Source organism: Chrysemys picta, chromosome 2 (assembly GCF_011386835.1).
Source record: "Chrysemys picta bellii isolate R12L10 chromosome 2, ASM1138683v2, whole genome shotgun sequence".
NCBI lineage: Eukaryota > Metazoa > Chordata > Testudines > Emydidae > Chrysemys > Chrysemys picta.
Genome location: NC_088792.1, coordinates 22,077,608 through 22,091,619, shown reverse-complemented (window position 1 = coordinate 22,091,619; position 14,012 = coordinate 22,077,608). Strand labels below are relative to the sequence as shown.

The following is a 14,012-nucleotide window of genomic DNA, read 5'->3' as shown; positions in this document are numbered from 1 at the left end:
TTGCCATGCAATGTGTGATTTAATTTGTCTTTTTATAATGGAAGAACATTTCACTGCACAAAATACATTCCTGGACTTGGGCAAAATCATAATATGCAAGAAAACTTCGCTGTGCAGAATACTGAGGAAAGCATTTCTTTATGATTAAAATGGAGATTCAAAGAATTACTCAGAAATAAAATACTTTTAGCAGACTTAAAATATTAATTCAAGACATCTTTTCTGAGATGGGTATGAGACAAATGAGCATGATAAATGGGTTTGAACCAAATTTGTTTAGTCATTTTCACAACTGATTATGCAATAATTATTATAAAGAGGTAGGACAGAAAGAGTAATGGGAATGGGTGAGTATGACTGTATATTTCCTATAAATCAATATACCCAGGAAAGGGTGAATACAATACAGACAAAATCAGTTTTTAAAATGTGCATTGACATTTATGTATCGTCCAATTCTGCAACCCTGAGCAAAGCCTTTCACTGAGAACTAGTGTTTTCAATGGGTAGCTCGCAGATTAAGGGCGGAAGAATTATCCCTTCTTGACTCCTTCAACGGTAAGTATCTGAACGCGTTGGTTGAAACAGAAATCTAAAGTCACTTGGGTCCTTATTGTCAGAGCTGTTGAGCCTCCCAACTCCTATTGAAGTCAAAGAAAACTGCAGTGCTCACTTATTTATACCTAGGTACCTAAACATGGGTATATCTGTGTAACTCTAGTTACCCACATTTGATAAATCTGATCTTATTTTTTCCAACCCTCTTAAATTCAGGGAATCCAAAGGCCTCTCATTTTGAGAGCCTTGCCACTGACATCAAAAGGGCAAGATTGGGCTCTAGCTCCTCTTCTAAGATGATGCTTTAGGATGAAAACGTAGAGAATTTTTTTTTTTAATTCTTTATTTGTGAATCAGCCATGATAGCTCATTTGTGTAGTTGTGATATACTTGCCTGAATAGTTTGTGAAGGATTTAAGGTCATCCAGACTAATGGGAACCTGGGCACCAGAAATCAAAACCTGCATGTGGTGAAAATTAGATGATTAGATTTGAAGTAGAAATTGAACAATTTTTTCAGTTTTGAAATCATTATTAAGCAAACACTTCTCCAACATAGCTAAACAGAAGTACCTGTATTTCTTGCTGATCAAACATCCTAAGACATTCGAGGTTAACAACATTGGCAAGACCCTGTCGAAATGCAAGGCAATGTTGTCTAATCTGTTTGTTTAGTCTGTAGTCTGCTACAAGATGGATGTAGGCTATTCTGTTTGCACTGGTGACAGGAATATCCTTTCCACCTGGCTTCAGTTCAACCACCTGTAAACATAAAAATATGTATTTGTTCATAATCCTGGTAAAAACACTAATTCTATATATTGCACGTAAATGGAAAACTTATGCTTCCAAAAATGAGCCACAGAAAACTCAAGGACATGACTTACATACTTGAAAATAACCAACATATTATAAAATCATTGAAATTGGAGAAAAGAATATCATGAGGCTGTATTACTACATACTGATATATATATAGGAGTACAAATTATGGTATAAGATTTGAGGTATCACAAGACCTGATTTTTCAGCCCCTGACCTCCAGTTGTACTTGTGTAAAACTGGGTATACATACATACATACATACACCTGTGCCTAATTACCATAAAGTAATTGGGGCTGGGAGGTGTCAGAAAATCCACTTCTAGGAAGAATGTAGGTGTAAAATACTAAATAGAGTATTATGAATCAGCTAGAGCAGTGGTTCTCAAACTTCATTGCACCGCGACACGCCTCTGACAATAAAAATGACCCTCAAGACCAAAGCCTGAGCCTGCCAGAGCCCCACTACCCCAAGGGGGGAGGAAGGGAAGGAGGCAAAGCTGAAGCCCAAGGGCTTCAACCCCAGGCAGGAGGCCTGTAACCTGAGTCCCAATACACAGGGCTGAAACCCTCAGGCTTTGGCCTCAGGTGGTGGGGCTCGGGCTTCAGCTTCGTCCCTGGGCCCCAGCAAATCTAAGCCAATCCTGGTGATCCCATTAAAATGGGGTCGCGACCCACTTTGGGGTCCCGACTCACGGTTTGAGAACCATTGAGCTAGAGACTGGTGGCAAAATCCTGAGCCTGTTAAAGTTCATGGGAGCTTTGCCATTGACTTCAGTGGGGCGAGGCTTTCACCATGGATATTTATCCCTGGGAACAGGAGTAGCTTGCACAAGTGTATGAATCTCAGAGTTCCCCTCAGGAAGCAGTTAAAAAGGCTCAGTTTGGCTGGACTGTGCTGTTCTAGCTTAACTGTTTGGTAAAGAGAACACTGGTACTAGTGCATTCTGCAACATCACATTACAATAAGGAAATCCCAATTCCTGCTGGCCAAAAGTAACGATTTTGATATAGGTCTGATTTAGAGAGATGTTGAGCACCCACAACTCTAACCTAAGTGAATGGGAGTTGTGGGTGCTCAACATTTCTCTACATCAGGCTTATATCAAAATTGTGAAGTGATGAAAAATTATGGGCCTGATTTTTCAGAGATGCTGAGCATCCACAATTCCAACCTAAGTGAATGGGAGTTGTGGATGCTCCGCATCTCTGAAAAAACAGGCCCATAATTTTTAATCATATTGAAAAGAGAAGGTTACTCACCTTGTGCGGTAACTGAGGTTCTTCGAGAGGTTTCCCCTTGTGGTGTGAAGTGCGTCCTGGCACCGTTGATCGGAGATTTTTGGTAGCAGTGTCTGGTTGGGGGTGCGCAGTAGCAGTCTTGTGGCACTACTGGTGCCTCATCTAGCACGCGCACGCCCCAACCCCTTCAGTTCCTTCTCTACCATGGAGTGTTTAGCTTGTACTATGAAGTAGAGGGGAGAAGGGTGAGTAGTGGACAAGGGGACACATCTCGAAGAACCTCAGTTACTGCACAAGGTGAGTAATCTCTTCTTCTTTGAGTGCTGTCCCTGTGGGTGCTCCACTTCAGGTGAATGTAGAGCAGTGCTTTCATGAGGACAGAAGGGACTTCGTAGTTGAGTTCGTTGCTGAGGCTAGTACAGTGAGGCCTAGTCTTGTGTCTGAGCTTGAACCGAGAGTAATTGCGTAGTGGTTCGTGAATGTGTGTTCGGAGGCGCAGGTGGCTGCCCTGCAGATGTTTAGAATGGGCACATTGTGGAGGAATGCTATGGAGGTAGATAAAGCTCTTGTCGAGTGGGCTCTGATGCCCAGGACTTCTGTGTTGTGTAGTGAATAGCACATATATAGTTGGATATTCATTTAGATAAACTTTGCATAGATATGGCAGAGCCCTTTGATCGTTCTGATGTCAACACAAAAAGTCTAACAGATTTTTGGGAGGGCTTTGTTCTGTCCAGATAAAAGGCCAAGGCACAGCGAACATCTAATGTGTACAGGACTGTCTCTTGAGCGTTAGTATGTGGTTTTGGATGAAATGTAGCTAAGTGAATTGGTTGGTTGAGGTGGAACGAAGACGATACTTTGGGCATAAACTTAGGATGTGTTTTAAGTGTTACTTTATTCTTGAAGAATATTGTGTATGGGGGGTGAGCCATGAGAGCCCCTATCTTTTTGACTCTTCGTGCTGATGTACTGGCAACCGGGAATGCCACTTTCATAGATAAGTGAAGTAATGAGCATGTGGCTAATAATTCGACTTTTGAGAACGAGATTTAAGTCCCATGCTGGCGTGGGTTCTCGGATGTCTGGGTACGTGTTCTGCATGCCCATTAGAAATGGCTTAGTAATCGGGTGAGTGAACACTGAGGTGCCATCTACCTGTTGATGGAAGGCCATGATGGCAGTGAGATGAACTCTAAGCGAGCTCATAACAAGCCCTGAGTTCTTTAAGGATAATAAATATTCCAGGATTAGTGGAAGTGGTGCCTGGCTTGCAGATATTTGTATGTTCTGGCACCATAGGAAGACTCTTTTCCATTTTTGGAGGGAAGCAGTACGCATGTTGTGTTTCCTGTTGTTTAACAACACTTGTTTTATTTGTTCTGAACAGGTTAGTTCTTCATGGTGGAGCCATAAAGGAGCCACGCCTTCAGGTGAAGTTTTGCCGGGTCCAGATAGAGGACTTGACTGTCCTCCTCCGAGAGAAGATTCCATAGGCAAGGGAGAGGGAATGATGTACAGCTCGCCATGCGTGTCAGGTAAGGAAACCAAGTCTATCTGGGCCATGTCAGTACTATGAGTATTATTTTGGCCCTGTCGGTTCATATTTTGTGTATTGCTCTGGAGATTAGCGGTATCGGTGGGAATGCATATAGAAAAGAAGTGTTCCATTTGAAGCGTCCCCTAGGGATCATGCTCACAAGCAAAACTTTGGGCATTTCTTGTTTGCTGGCGTCACAAACAGGTCTATATATGGGGATCCCCACCTGTGAAAAATATGATGTTTTTTCGTCGTTCAGTTCCCATTCGTGCTCTTGGAAAAACTGTCTGCTTAATGTGTCCACCATTATGTTCAGCCAACCCGGGAGGTATGCTGCTGTAATAGTGATGTGTTTTATGCACCAGTTCCATAGTTTTAAGGCCTCTGTGCATAAGGAGTGGGAATGTGCTTCATCCTGGTGGTTTATATAGAACGTATAAAAATGTTGTCCGTCAGGAACCTTATCGTTTTGTCTTGTATAAGAGGGAGAAAATGTAGGCATGCGTTGCAGACCGCGCGTAATTCGAGCAGATTTATCTGTAAATGTGTTTCCATGGGGGACCACGTGCCTTGGATGGTATACTTGTTTAGGTGAGCTCTCCATCTGATCAGTGAGGTATCTGTTGTGAATTGTATGGATGGCGGATCCTGCTGAAACGGGATGCCTAAGCAAACATTTATTGGGTTTGTCCACCATCGTAGTGAATGTAGAACCTCGGGGGTCGGTGTGAGTCTTTTGTTTAGGCTGTGCTTTTGTGGGATATATACTGAGCTCAGCCATCCTTCAAGGCAGCACATGCGTAGCCTGGCGTGTTTTACAACGCAAGTGGTAACTGCCTTATGTCCTAAAAGTTGTAGGCGGGTGCATGCAGACACCCATGGGCTGCCTGAGACCACCGATATGAGGGAGGTCATTGCTATGAATCGGAGCATCGGTATTGATGCTTTGGCCTCCACTGAGTCCAGGTGCGCTCCTATGAAGTCTACTTGTTGTACAGGAGTTAAGGGAGATTTCTTTTAGTTGATTTGTAGCCCCAGGGAGGGATGGTTTGTCAAGTACCGTATATACTCGTTCATAAACCGAATTTTTGATAAAAAAGTGACGCATCAAAAAGCGGGGATCGGCTTATAAACGGGTCTACACCAAAATTTGATGAGTTTAAACTTTATGAAATCATTGAATTGAATATCTAATACATTGTTGTTTTGTTTACCTGGAGGGGCTCCATGCCTGCAGACACTCCAAGTAAACAAAACGTTCCGACCCGCCAGCGGCTTACCCTGATGGGCCAAGAGCCAAAGTTTTCCAACCCCTGAAATATAGGGGTTATGAAAGGATCAGACAGTTTTTGCTATTTTTACCTATCCATTTGGGGGTGGGGGGTCGGCTTATAAACGAATGGGCTAATGAACGAGTGTATACGGTAATTCATAATGCATCTGTCAGTGTGGTGCCTTTTAGCAGGCAATCGTCTAAGTATGGGAATATCAATATTCCCTGTCTCGCAAATGAGCATCTACCACCGCTAGGATTTTGGTAAAGACTTGTGGAGCCTTTGACAGTCTGAATGGCAGAGGTTTTGTCCCACTGTGAATCGTAGGAATCATCTGTGAGGGGGATGGATGGTAATGTGGAAATACGCATCTTGTAGGTCAAGGGCTGAGAACCAGTCCCCTTCTTCCAGCACAGGAATGATCAAGTTCAGTGTGACCATTTTGAATCTGTGGGTACGGACAAATTTGTTGAGTTTTCTGAGATCTAGTATGGGTCTCCACCCCCATTTTTCTTTTGAGTCAGGAAGTAATGGGAATAAAATCTCTTCCCTCTGCGTTGTGGAACTTGTTCCATGGCCCCTAATTGTAGATGATGTACTTCTTGTCTCAATAGATGCTAGTGAAAAGGGTCCCTGAAGAGGGACGGGGAAGGGAGGTGGGTAGGTGGGACGGAGGTAAAGGGGATGGTATAACTCGTTCGAATGATCTCTAAAACCCAATGGTCCATGGTGATAGAGGCTTACGTTTGGTAAAATGGTCAAAGCCGATGACGCTGGTGGTCGGGGAAAGTCAGTCAGACCCTTGACCAACGTTTCAAAATTGCATCTTGTTTGGTGGCACTTGGGACGTCGCGGCCTGAGATTGGTTAGGGCGATGTTTCTATGGTCTGTGCCTTTGTCTCTGATTGTCATATGGTCTCTATTGGCACTGCGATGTGTTGTCCCTGTTACAGTTGTAAAGCCTGTTAGGGAGCATGTAGATCCCGAGGGTCCACAGTGTCGCTCTACAGTCCTTCATGGAGTGGAGGACCTCATCCGTCTTAGCGGAGAAGAGCTTTTCCCTATCGAAGGGAAGGTCTTCTACCTTGTTCTAAAGTTCCCTTGGGATTCCCAATGAGTGTAACCATGATGCCCTGCATGTAACTGTGGCTGTCACTGTCGTGAATGCTGTTGTGTCTGCCACGTCAAGGGATGCCTGCAGCTCTGTTCTAGCAATAAGTTGGCCCTTGTTGACGATGGCTCGGAAGTGTTCCTTTTTTCCCCTCTGGAATATCCTGGACGAAATCATTCAATTTGGTATAATTGTCGTGGTCGTAGCTGGCAAGTAACTCTGTGTAATTGGCCGTGTGAAATGGAAGAGTCTATGAAGATTAAACCTCTTTGTGCTCCAAGAGGTTGAATCTCGTCCAGTCCTTGTCTAGGGGCGTGGATTTGAATTGAGATTGTTTGCCCCATTGGTTAACTGCCTCCACTACTAAGGTGTTAGGTTGTATGTGTGCGAAGAGGAAATCCATACCTCTATTTGCCACATGATATTTCCTGTCCGTATGCTTATTGGTTGGGGGGGGGGGTGACACGTGTTTGTTACACCGTTTCTGCAGGTTCCATCAAAGCGTCGTTTATGGGCAATGCTATTTTCGTCATGGAAGAAATGTGTAAGATCTTGAGGAGTTGGTGTTGTGTCCCTGGTATCTCCTCAAGAGGAATGTTCTGACTCTGTGCCACCTGTCGGAATAGCTCTGAAAGTGCTTTAAGTCATCTGTAGTACTCGGAGGCGGGAGCATAATTGCTTCATCAGGGGAAGAAGAGGAGTTGTGAGCTGGGGATGTCTCTTGTTCTGTGGTCTTCTTCCCTCTCCTCTGTTACGTCAGAAGGTTTGGGTACTGATGTTGTTGCAGAGCATATGGGTTTCCTCTGAGAAGTAGGTGGTCTGTGGAATTGAGACCTGTAGGCTGCCCATGGGTCCCATTGCAGCAATTGAATGTGAAATGGCATGGGAAGGCACATCCATGGGTTACGAGCCATGGGAGCAGATCCCTGGTATTCTGTTCCCATGGTCTATAATGAGGTTCAGTGCCTGCTGGGGAGGAGTGTCCAGAAGAGAAAACTGCCTCCTGTGTATCATCCTCCTCGAAAAAAAGGTTGAACAATAGGAAATTCAGATGCCATCAGTACCAGAGAGCAGGCAATGCCAAGCAGTGGAGATCCGGGTGCAGAGGACACTTGCATGTTTGATGAGTGCATAAGGGGAATCGGTGCCGACGTATACAATGCTGTATCCTTCTGTGCCACCTCTTTAGGTGGAAACGAAACTGATGCAGACTTTGTGTGTGTAGCCTTCTTAGGTGCTGCGGATGCAGGTCTCGGAGGTTTTGCAGTTGGTGCCAATGAGCTCAGTGCCAGAGGGGACGCCATCACAGGTGGTTAAGGTTGTGGTACTGTGCCCTTTGCAGGGGTAGTTGGTGCCATGGAGCAGGATGCTGCTTTGTGCCTGCTACTCAACTCTTTTATCCTGCAAGCAGAGGTCCTGGAGCAGCCCAGTGCGTCAAAAGTGCTTACTCTGGAGGAGGTCGGCACCGCGGGCAAAGATCTCACCAGAGACCGTTTCTTTTATAACTGTTCTCGGCTCGGTGGAGACATGGCCCTTTTCCTCGATTTTATAGAGGTGTTGGCATTTAGTCTGTCCATGGAGGATGCGTCCGGGGAGTCCCTTGTCGCAGTTTGTCCGGGGTCTGATGTTGGAGTGAAGGCTTTCTCCATTAGAATAAGTTTAAGGCAAAGATCCCTATCTCTCCTTGCTCTAGCTTTAAGATTGTTACAGTGAGCGCACTTCTGCGGTATGTGCGACTCACTTAAGTATCGGACACAAAGGGAGTGACAATTGGAGATTGGCATCGTGTCCTTACATGAAGTGCATTTTTTAAAGCCTGGGGAGCCAGGCATATTTGAGACGCCCCCGGTGAAAATTGGGGGACGGGAAATGAAAGTTTGTTTTTTAATCGCTATCTAACTAGATTTAATTAACTCTAACTATACTAAGTAAGTAACAGATTGTTAATAAACAAGGGTAAAAACTAAGCTAACTTAATCTAATCTTATTGGAAGGTTTACAGTGACACCGCTAATGGACTCCGTCTCAAGCTGAGGACAGTTGAGAAGGAACTGAAGGGGTCGGGGGCATTCGCGTGCTCGATGAGGTAACAGCGGTGCTGCGAGACTGCTACTGCGTATGCACACGCCCGACCAGATACTGCTACCGAAAATCTCCAATCAACAGTGCTAGGATGCACCGACACCTGAAGTGGAGAACCCACAGGGACAGTACTTGAAGGTTTTGTTACTGTACTAAAAAATCCTACAAATAAATAAGCTTATCAAACTACTTTGGCATGCAAAACTATTGATTTGCAAATGGATATACTATATTATCAGTAAGATATAAAATGGGTTCCAGTATGGATGCGGAAATATTCCAAATACAGCAGGATTGAAGTAAGGCCATTAATCTTTTAATTTTATCCTTCACGAAAGGAGAATAATTTTGCTGAACGAGCAACCAAACAGTGGTGATTGTTAGGGTTGGGGATGCTTTTAGAAACTATCTGACTCTAAGGTTATTCCTACATTGGGGCTGATGTAATTTCCAGCTTGGATACACATACACACACTAGCTCTGATCGAGTGCGCTAAAAATAGCAATGTAGCTGTGGTGGCACAGGCAGCAGGACAGGCTAGCCACCTCGTTTATAATCTCATATGAGATTATAAGCATGTATTCGGGTGGCTAGTCTGTCCTGCTGCCTGTGCAGACTCAACCACACTGTTATTTTTAGCATGCTAAGTCAATCAGAGCTAGTCTGGATATGCAGGGGCTGGACTAGATGACCTCTCGAGGTCCCTTCCAGTCCTACGATTCTATGACTACCTGAGCATGAAGTTATACCTGCAGTTCCAGTGTAGACATACCTACCCTAAGACTAGATCTACACTTGGAGCTGGAAGGTGCAATTCCCAACTCACACAGACATACCTGCGCTAGCTCTGCTCAAGTTAGCATGCTAAAAATAGCAGTGTAGCTGCAGTAACATGGGCAGTGGCTCAGGCTAGCTGCCGAGTACATACCTGAGGGTCCATGTAGGAACGTACTTAGGGTAGCTAGCCCAAGCTGCTGCCCATGCTACCATAGCTACCCTGCTATTTTTAGAACTCTAGCTCAAGCAGAGCTAGTGTGGATACATAAATGTGAGCTGGGAACCTCCCTCCCCCCATCTACGCTTCTAAGAGAAGATGTAGCCTAAGGTTATGTCTATGCTACAAGTAAAGGTATGATTGCAGCAGTGGTAGACACACCTATGCTTTAATTTAGTTAACACAGGTAACAACAGTGAAGGCTTAGTGGCATGGGTTTCAGCACAGGCTAGCAACAAGAGTACATATCCAGTGTCCCCACACGAGACTTGTACCATGGTTTTTAGCCTGTTCTACCCCATGATGTACAGTATTATTGTTACCTGTGCTAGCTAGATTAAAGCTAATATAAGTATGCCTACCTGTGCTATAATTGAACCTTCACTTGCAGTGTAAACATTCCCTAACCATTTTAAAAGTGTTTGATTTGATAGGTAAATTCCCTTCTGGTACACAAATATTTTCCAGACACTACCCTCCACTGCATTTTGAACTGGTGCTAGTGGTCACAGCTTTGGACACACAGGTCCAAAGAGTTAATAAAAATGGCTTCTTTATGTAATATACTATCTCATGCTATAAGATGTTCTAGTACTACACACAATGAAGAGTGCTAATATGATAATCTGTATAGCTTTAGCAGCATTATTTTTATTGATTCATAGATTTTTAAGGCCAGAAGGGATCATTATGGTCTGATAGTCTGACCTCCCGAACAACATATGCCACAGAATTCAATCCAGTTATTCCAGCATCTAGCCCAATACATTTGTAGTTGAATTAGAACATAGTTTTTAGAAAGAGACAATCTTGATTTAAAGACTTCACATATTGATGAAGTATTTACCACATACTTTGGTAATCTGTGCCAAGGTTAATTACCCTCACTGTTAACAATGGGTGTCTTATTTCCAATTTTAATTTTGTTGAATTCAGCTACAAGCCATTTGATTATATCTTCATCTGCTAATCTAAAGAGGGCCCTCATTAGATACTGTCTCTCTATGTGGGAACCTACAGACTGTTATCAAGTCACGTCTCAACCTTCTGTCTAATAAACTAAGTAGATTGAGCTCTTTTAGGGTATATCTACCCTGCAAGAAAACAACTCTCAGAGCCTGGGCCAACTGACTCAGGCTCGTGCTATGGAACTAAAAATAGCAGTGTAACCATTCCTGCTTGGGCTGGGGCCTGAGCTCTGAGACCCACTCCCCTCGCTAGGTTTCAGAGTCCTTCTCAGAGTCACTGCTTTATAGAATACAATTCCTAATCTTGAAAGTATAGCTTACATTGCATTTGGCCATATTAAATGTGTGTTTGTTTGCACCCATCTTGCAAAGGTGCTTTGTTTGTTTTAATAAAGACCAATAGATGTCTCATGACTTTTTCAAATTCTGTACGTAAACAAATCTTTAGCTACTATTCCATTTGTGTATCACTTTTTCTATTAGCTCTCCTCTTCCCTAATCTTTACTACAAGATAGTTGAGATCAATCAAAACACTTGTGCTAGAGCTCCCTGAATAGCAATCGGCAGGGCATCCTCTGTGAAGATTCCTTGAATTTGGAACTCACTCCTGCACTTGGTGCACCAGAGCCTGGATTTGTTAACCATCCCGGCATGCTGAAAAGCCCAACTTTTCCCCTTCTCTGTTCAGGGCCATGTAGTTTGAAGTGGATATAGTTATGGACAGCCCTTTATCTAGATTTACACTGTAATTTTCAGTCTATGAGCTAGGTGCCGAGCATGCTGCATGGGCACCTATAGATGTATTTTAAAAATCTAAATAAATAAATGTAAAAAAAAAAACAGAATCCTGGTTTCCTAATCAGTTCCCTGGCTCCTATTTCTTCTTTAACTGCAATAAATAATCTTGCTTCTGACACAGTAACATTTCCATGGCAAACAACTGTGATACCACAGACAAAAGTAAAGACATTTGCTTGAAAAAAGATCCTTGGAGATTTTGCTAACTACATGTTCCTAGTGTTCCAACCAACAAGGGATCAATTTTATTATCTGTACTCAAACAGTGGGGTCTTACTCTGTGACTGGTAGGACTGATTTGACAGACATACAAGGCACACGATGCCAGGAAGACCCAAAGATATTTTGCACAAGGGGCAAAGTTTGGGCTGACAAAAAAGTTTTCGTGGATATAGGTGTAGTTTAGTTTTAACCCATCCTTTATTTCGTTAGAATTTCAAATGGGACTACTGTAGACCTGCCACTCAACTTTGAAAGCTATACTACTCGCCTGGGTGTATATCAGACACCCTCCATTAGCAATGACATGATAGGCTGATAGATCTTTAAGACAGGCTATGTTGTTGCCTTTTCTGTCTGTTCAACTTTTGCCACTAGATGGTGCAAGATAACAGTGTGGGTACTTATGTATGAAGTCTCAGTGGAAAGCATCTCAAAAAGGGCACACTTACAGAAACAGCTTTAATTTTCATTTTGAATATGTCAAAGTTAAAAAACTTGCAAAAATCTTCCTAAGTACTTTAAAAGGTTCTTTACCAAAACAATACATTTAAACTTCAAAAGAAATTGGTCTGAAGAAAATCATTACTCTGTGGATAATAGGCATAATATACAATGTGGGTTCAGTAGGTTAAAAGAACTCTATTTCATGTATTGAAACTGTGTGCTTCTTTAAAACGATAACAAAAAATCTAGGTGGAATAAAAAAAGAACAAAGCCACCAGTTTAAAACTATCAACTGATAATTGATCTCAGACATTTATCTCGATAAAAGTTCAATACCCCATGTAATGTGTTTTTTAGAGAGAAAACATGTTCAGGGAAAAAACAACAGCTTGCTTAATTCACATTAATATTCCTACAGGTAAAGCAAAAACAAAATTCGAAACTTTCATTTGTTTTATGAAGCTAGACACTTTGAAGGTGTGAATAATTATTTTAGATTTGCCCCCCAAATTTTTTTTAAGTCCATCGGTGTAGACCTCTGAATTATTTCCTCATGTCTGGAACTGGCAACAGAATTGCTCAAGTGAGCATAATTCAATTCAATAACAATATGGTATGCCCACTGCAAAGAGATTTCCAGACATGTTAAGGAATGGCACTGAAATAATCAAGAGATTTTACTTTAAAATACAATTATGAAGGCTCAGTGAAAATCATAAAAATAGTCCAATGGCAGGACTAAAAACAGGATGCTACGGTTATTAAACTGAAGTTTCCTCATGTGGTTCTATATTCCAGATCAGGCCTTTGGGATGTCAACTACAGTTTCAATTAAAACTGAGATACCATCCTGCCTGAAACAACCCCTTCCCTCCGTGTTTCTTAAAGTGCTCAAATGATAACGTCTGGCTTTTTATGTGCTTTTCACATAAAGCTTCTGAACACTTACCTGCTGGGAGGCCATAGGTCAAACAATGAATTTTATTTATTTGGATGAGACTTTGTTCCTTGTTTGATAGGTTTCTTTCTGAGATCCTGTATTTCATATTGTTCTGCGTACTGTAAGTTAGTAAGCCTTTCTTCCAAGTGCCAGAAAGGAAAAAAAGCTCTGACTTCTGGTGCATAAATCCAAGAGCAAGACTCTCCGAGTTCTCTGAGGACAATTTGTGGTGCAAAAAGGCCTTAAAGCAACTGGAGGCAGCTGGTGGAGAAGTCCCCCTGCGCAGAGGAACTTTCTGCTGGTGTAAATCTGGCCCCTCCACCAGAGATGGTGGAAGAAAGGGTGTTTGGGGCATTCTGGGGGCAGAGAGGGGATATACATATTTTAAGAAAGGTAAATGTCCCCTCTACACGTCGTCGTGAGGGGAGGAAGTGGTCATCTTAAGTTAGCATTGTTGGATTTGCAGGGGGTCAGGTAACCTAAGGTGGATCTTTCTACCTCAGTTCCAATCTTACCAGAGAGCTATGAAAGAGCACTCTCTGAGGGTATGTCTATCCTGCAGCTGGGAGTGTGCTTCTCAGTGGTGGGTAGCTCTCGTCAAGCTAGCATGCTAAAATACTTGGGCTAAAGGGAACATGGTCTGAGTTCAGTCTAGAGGGTCAAAGCCGGAAGCACCAGTCTGTACTAGTGTGATGCTATAGAGTCAGGCTGAAGTCAAAGTTGATGAGCTGCATCAGTTCAGTGTCAAGGGAGTCAACCATAGTAGGGTTAATAGACCAGAGTCAGGGAGAGGTGTCAGGACTGGAGCAGGGAACCATGAAACAGAAGTAAGGCTATGTATCAGGAGCAGGGCTGGGGCCAGAAATCAGGAGCAAGGCAAGATATCAGGAGTGTGCAGCAAGGTCTGTGTGCAGCAGCAAGCCACCTAGTTGCACAGACAGACTACAGGTGTTTCCCATAGGCCTTGAATAGTGTGCCTGGGCCAATCAAGGAACAGAGTAGGCTCTGCCAGTCA

General features: G+C 43.1%; 1 protein-coding gene across 2 annotated transcripts in view; it reads right to left on the bottom strand.

Annotated features, from left to right (window-relative positions):
- UBE3C (ubiquitin protein ligase E3C) overlaps nt 1-14,012 on the bottom strand; it is a 179,469-nt gene that overhangs the window by 16,861 nt on the left and 148,596 nt on the right. For both annotated transcript variants that reach the window (XM_008162984.4, XM_065582755.1), the window contains 2 exons: nt 1,132-1,320; nt 953-1,019 (listed from right to left, as the gene is read on the bottom strand). In XM_008162984.4, the coding sequence (XP_008161206.1) occupies nt 953-1,019; nt 1,132-1,320 (256 nt within the window). The remainder of the gene's footprint in view (nt 1-952; nt 1,020-1,131; nt 1,321-14,012) is intronic.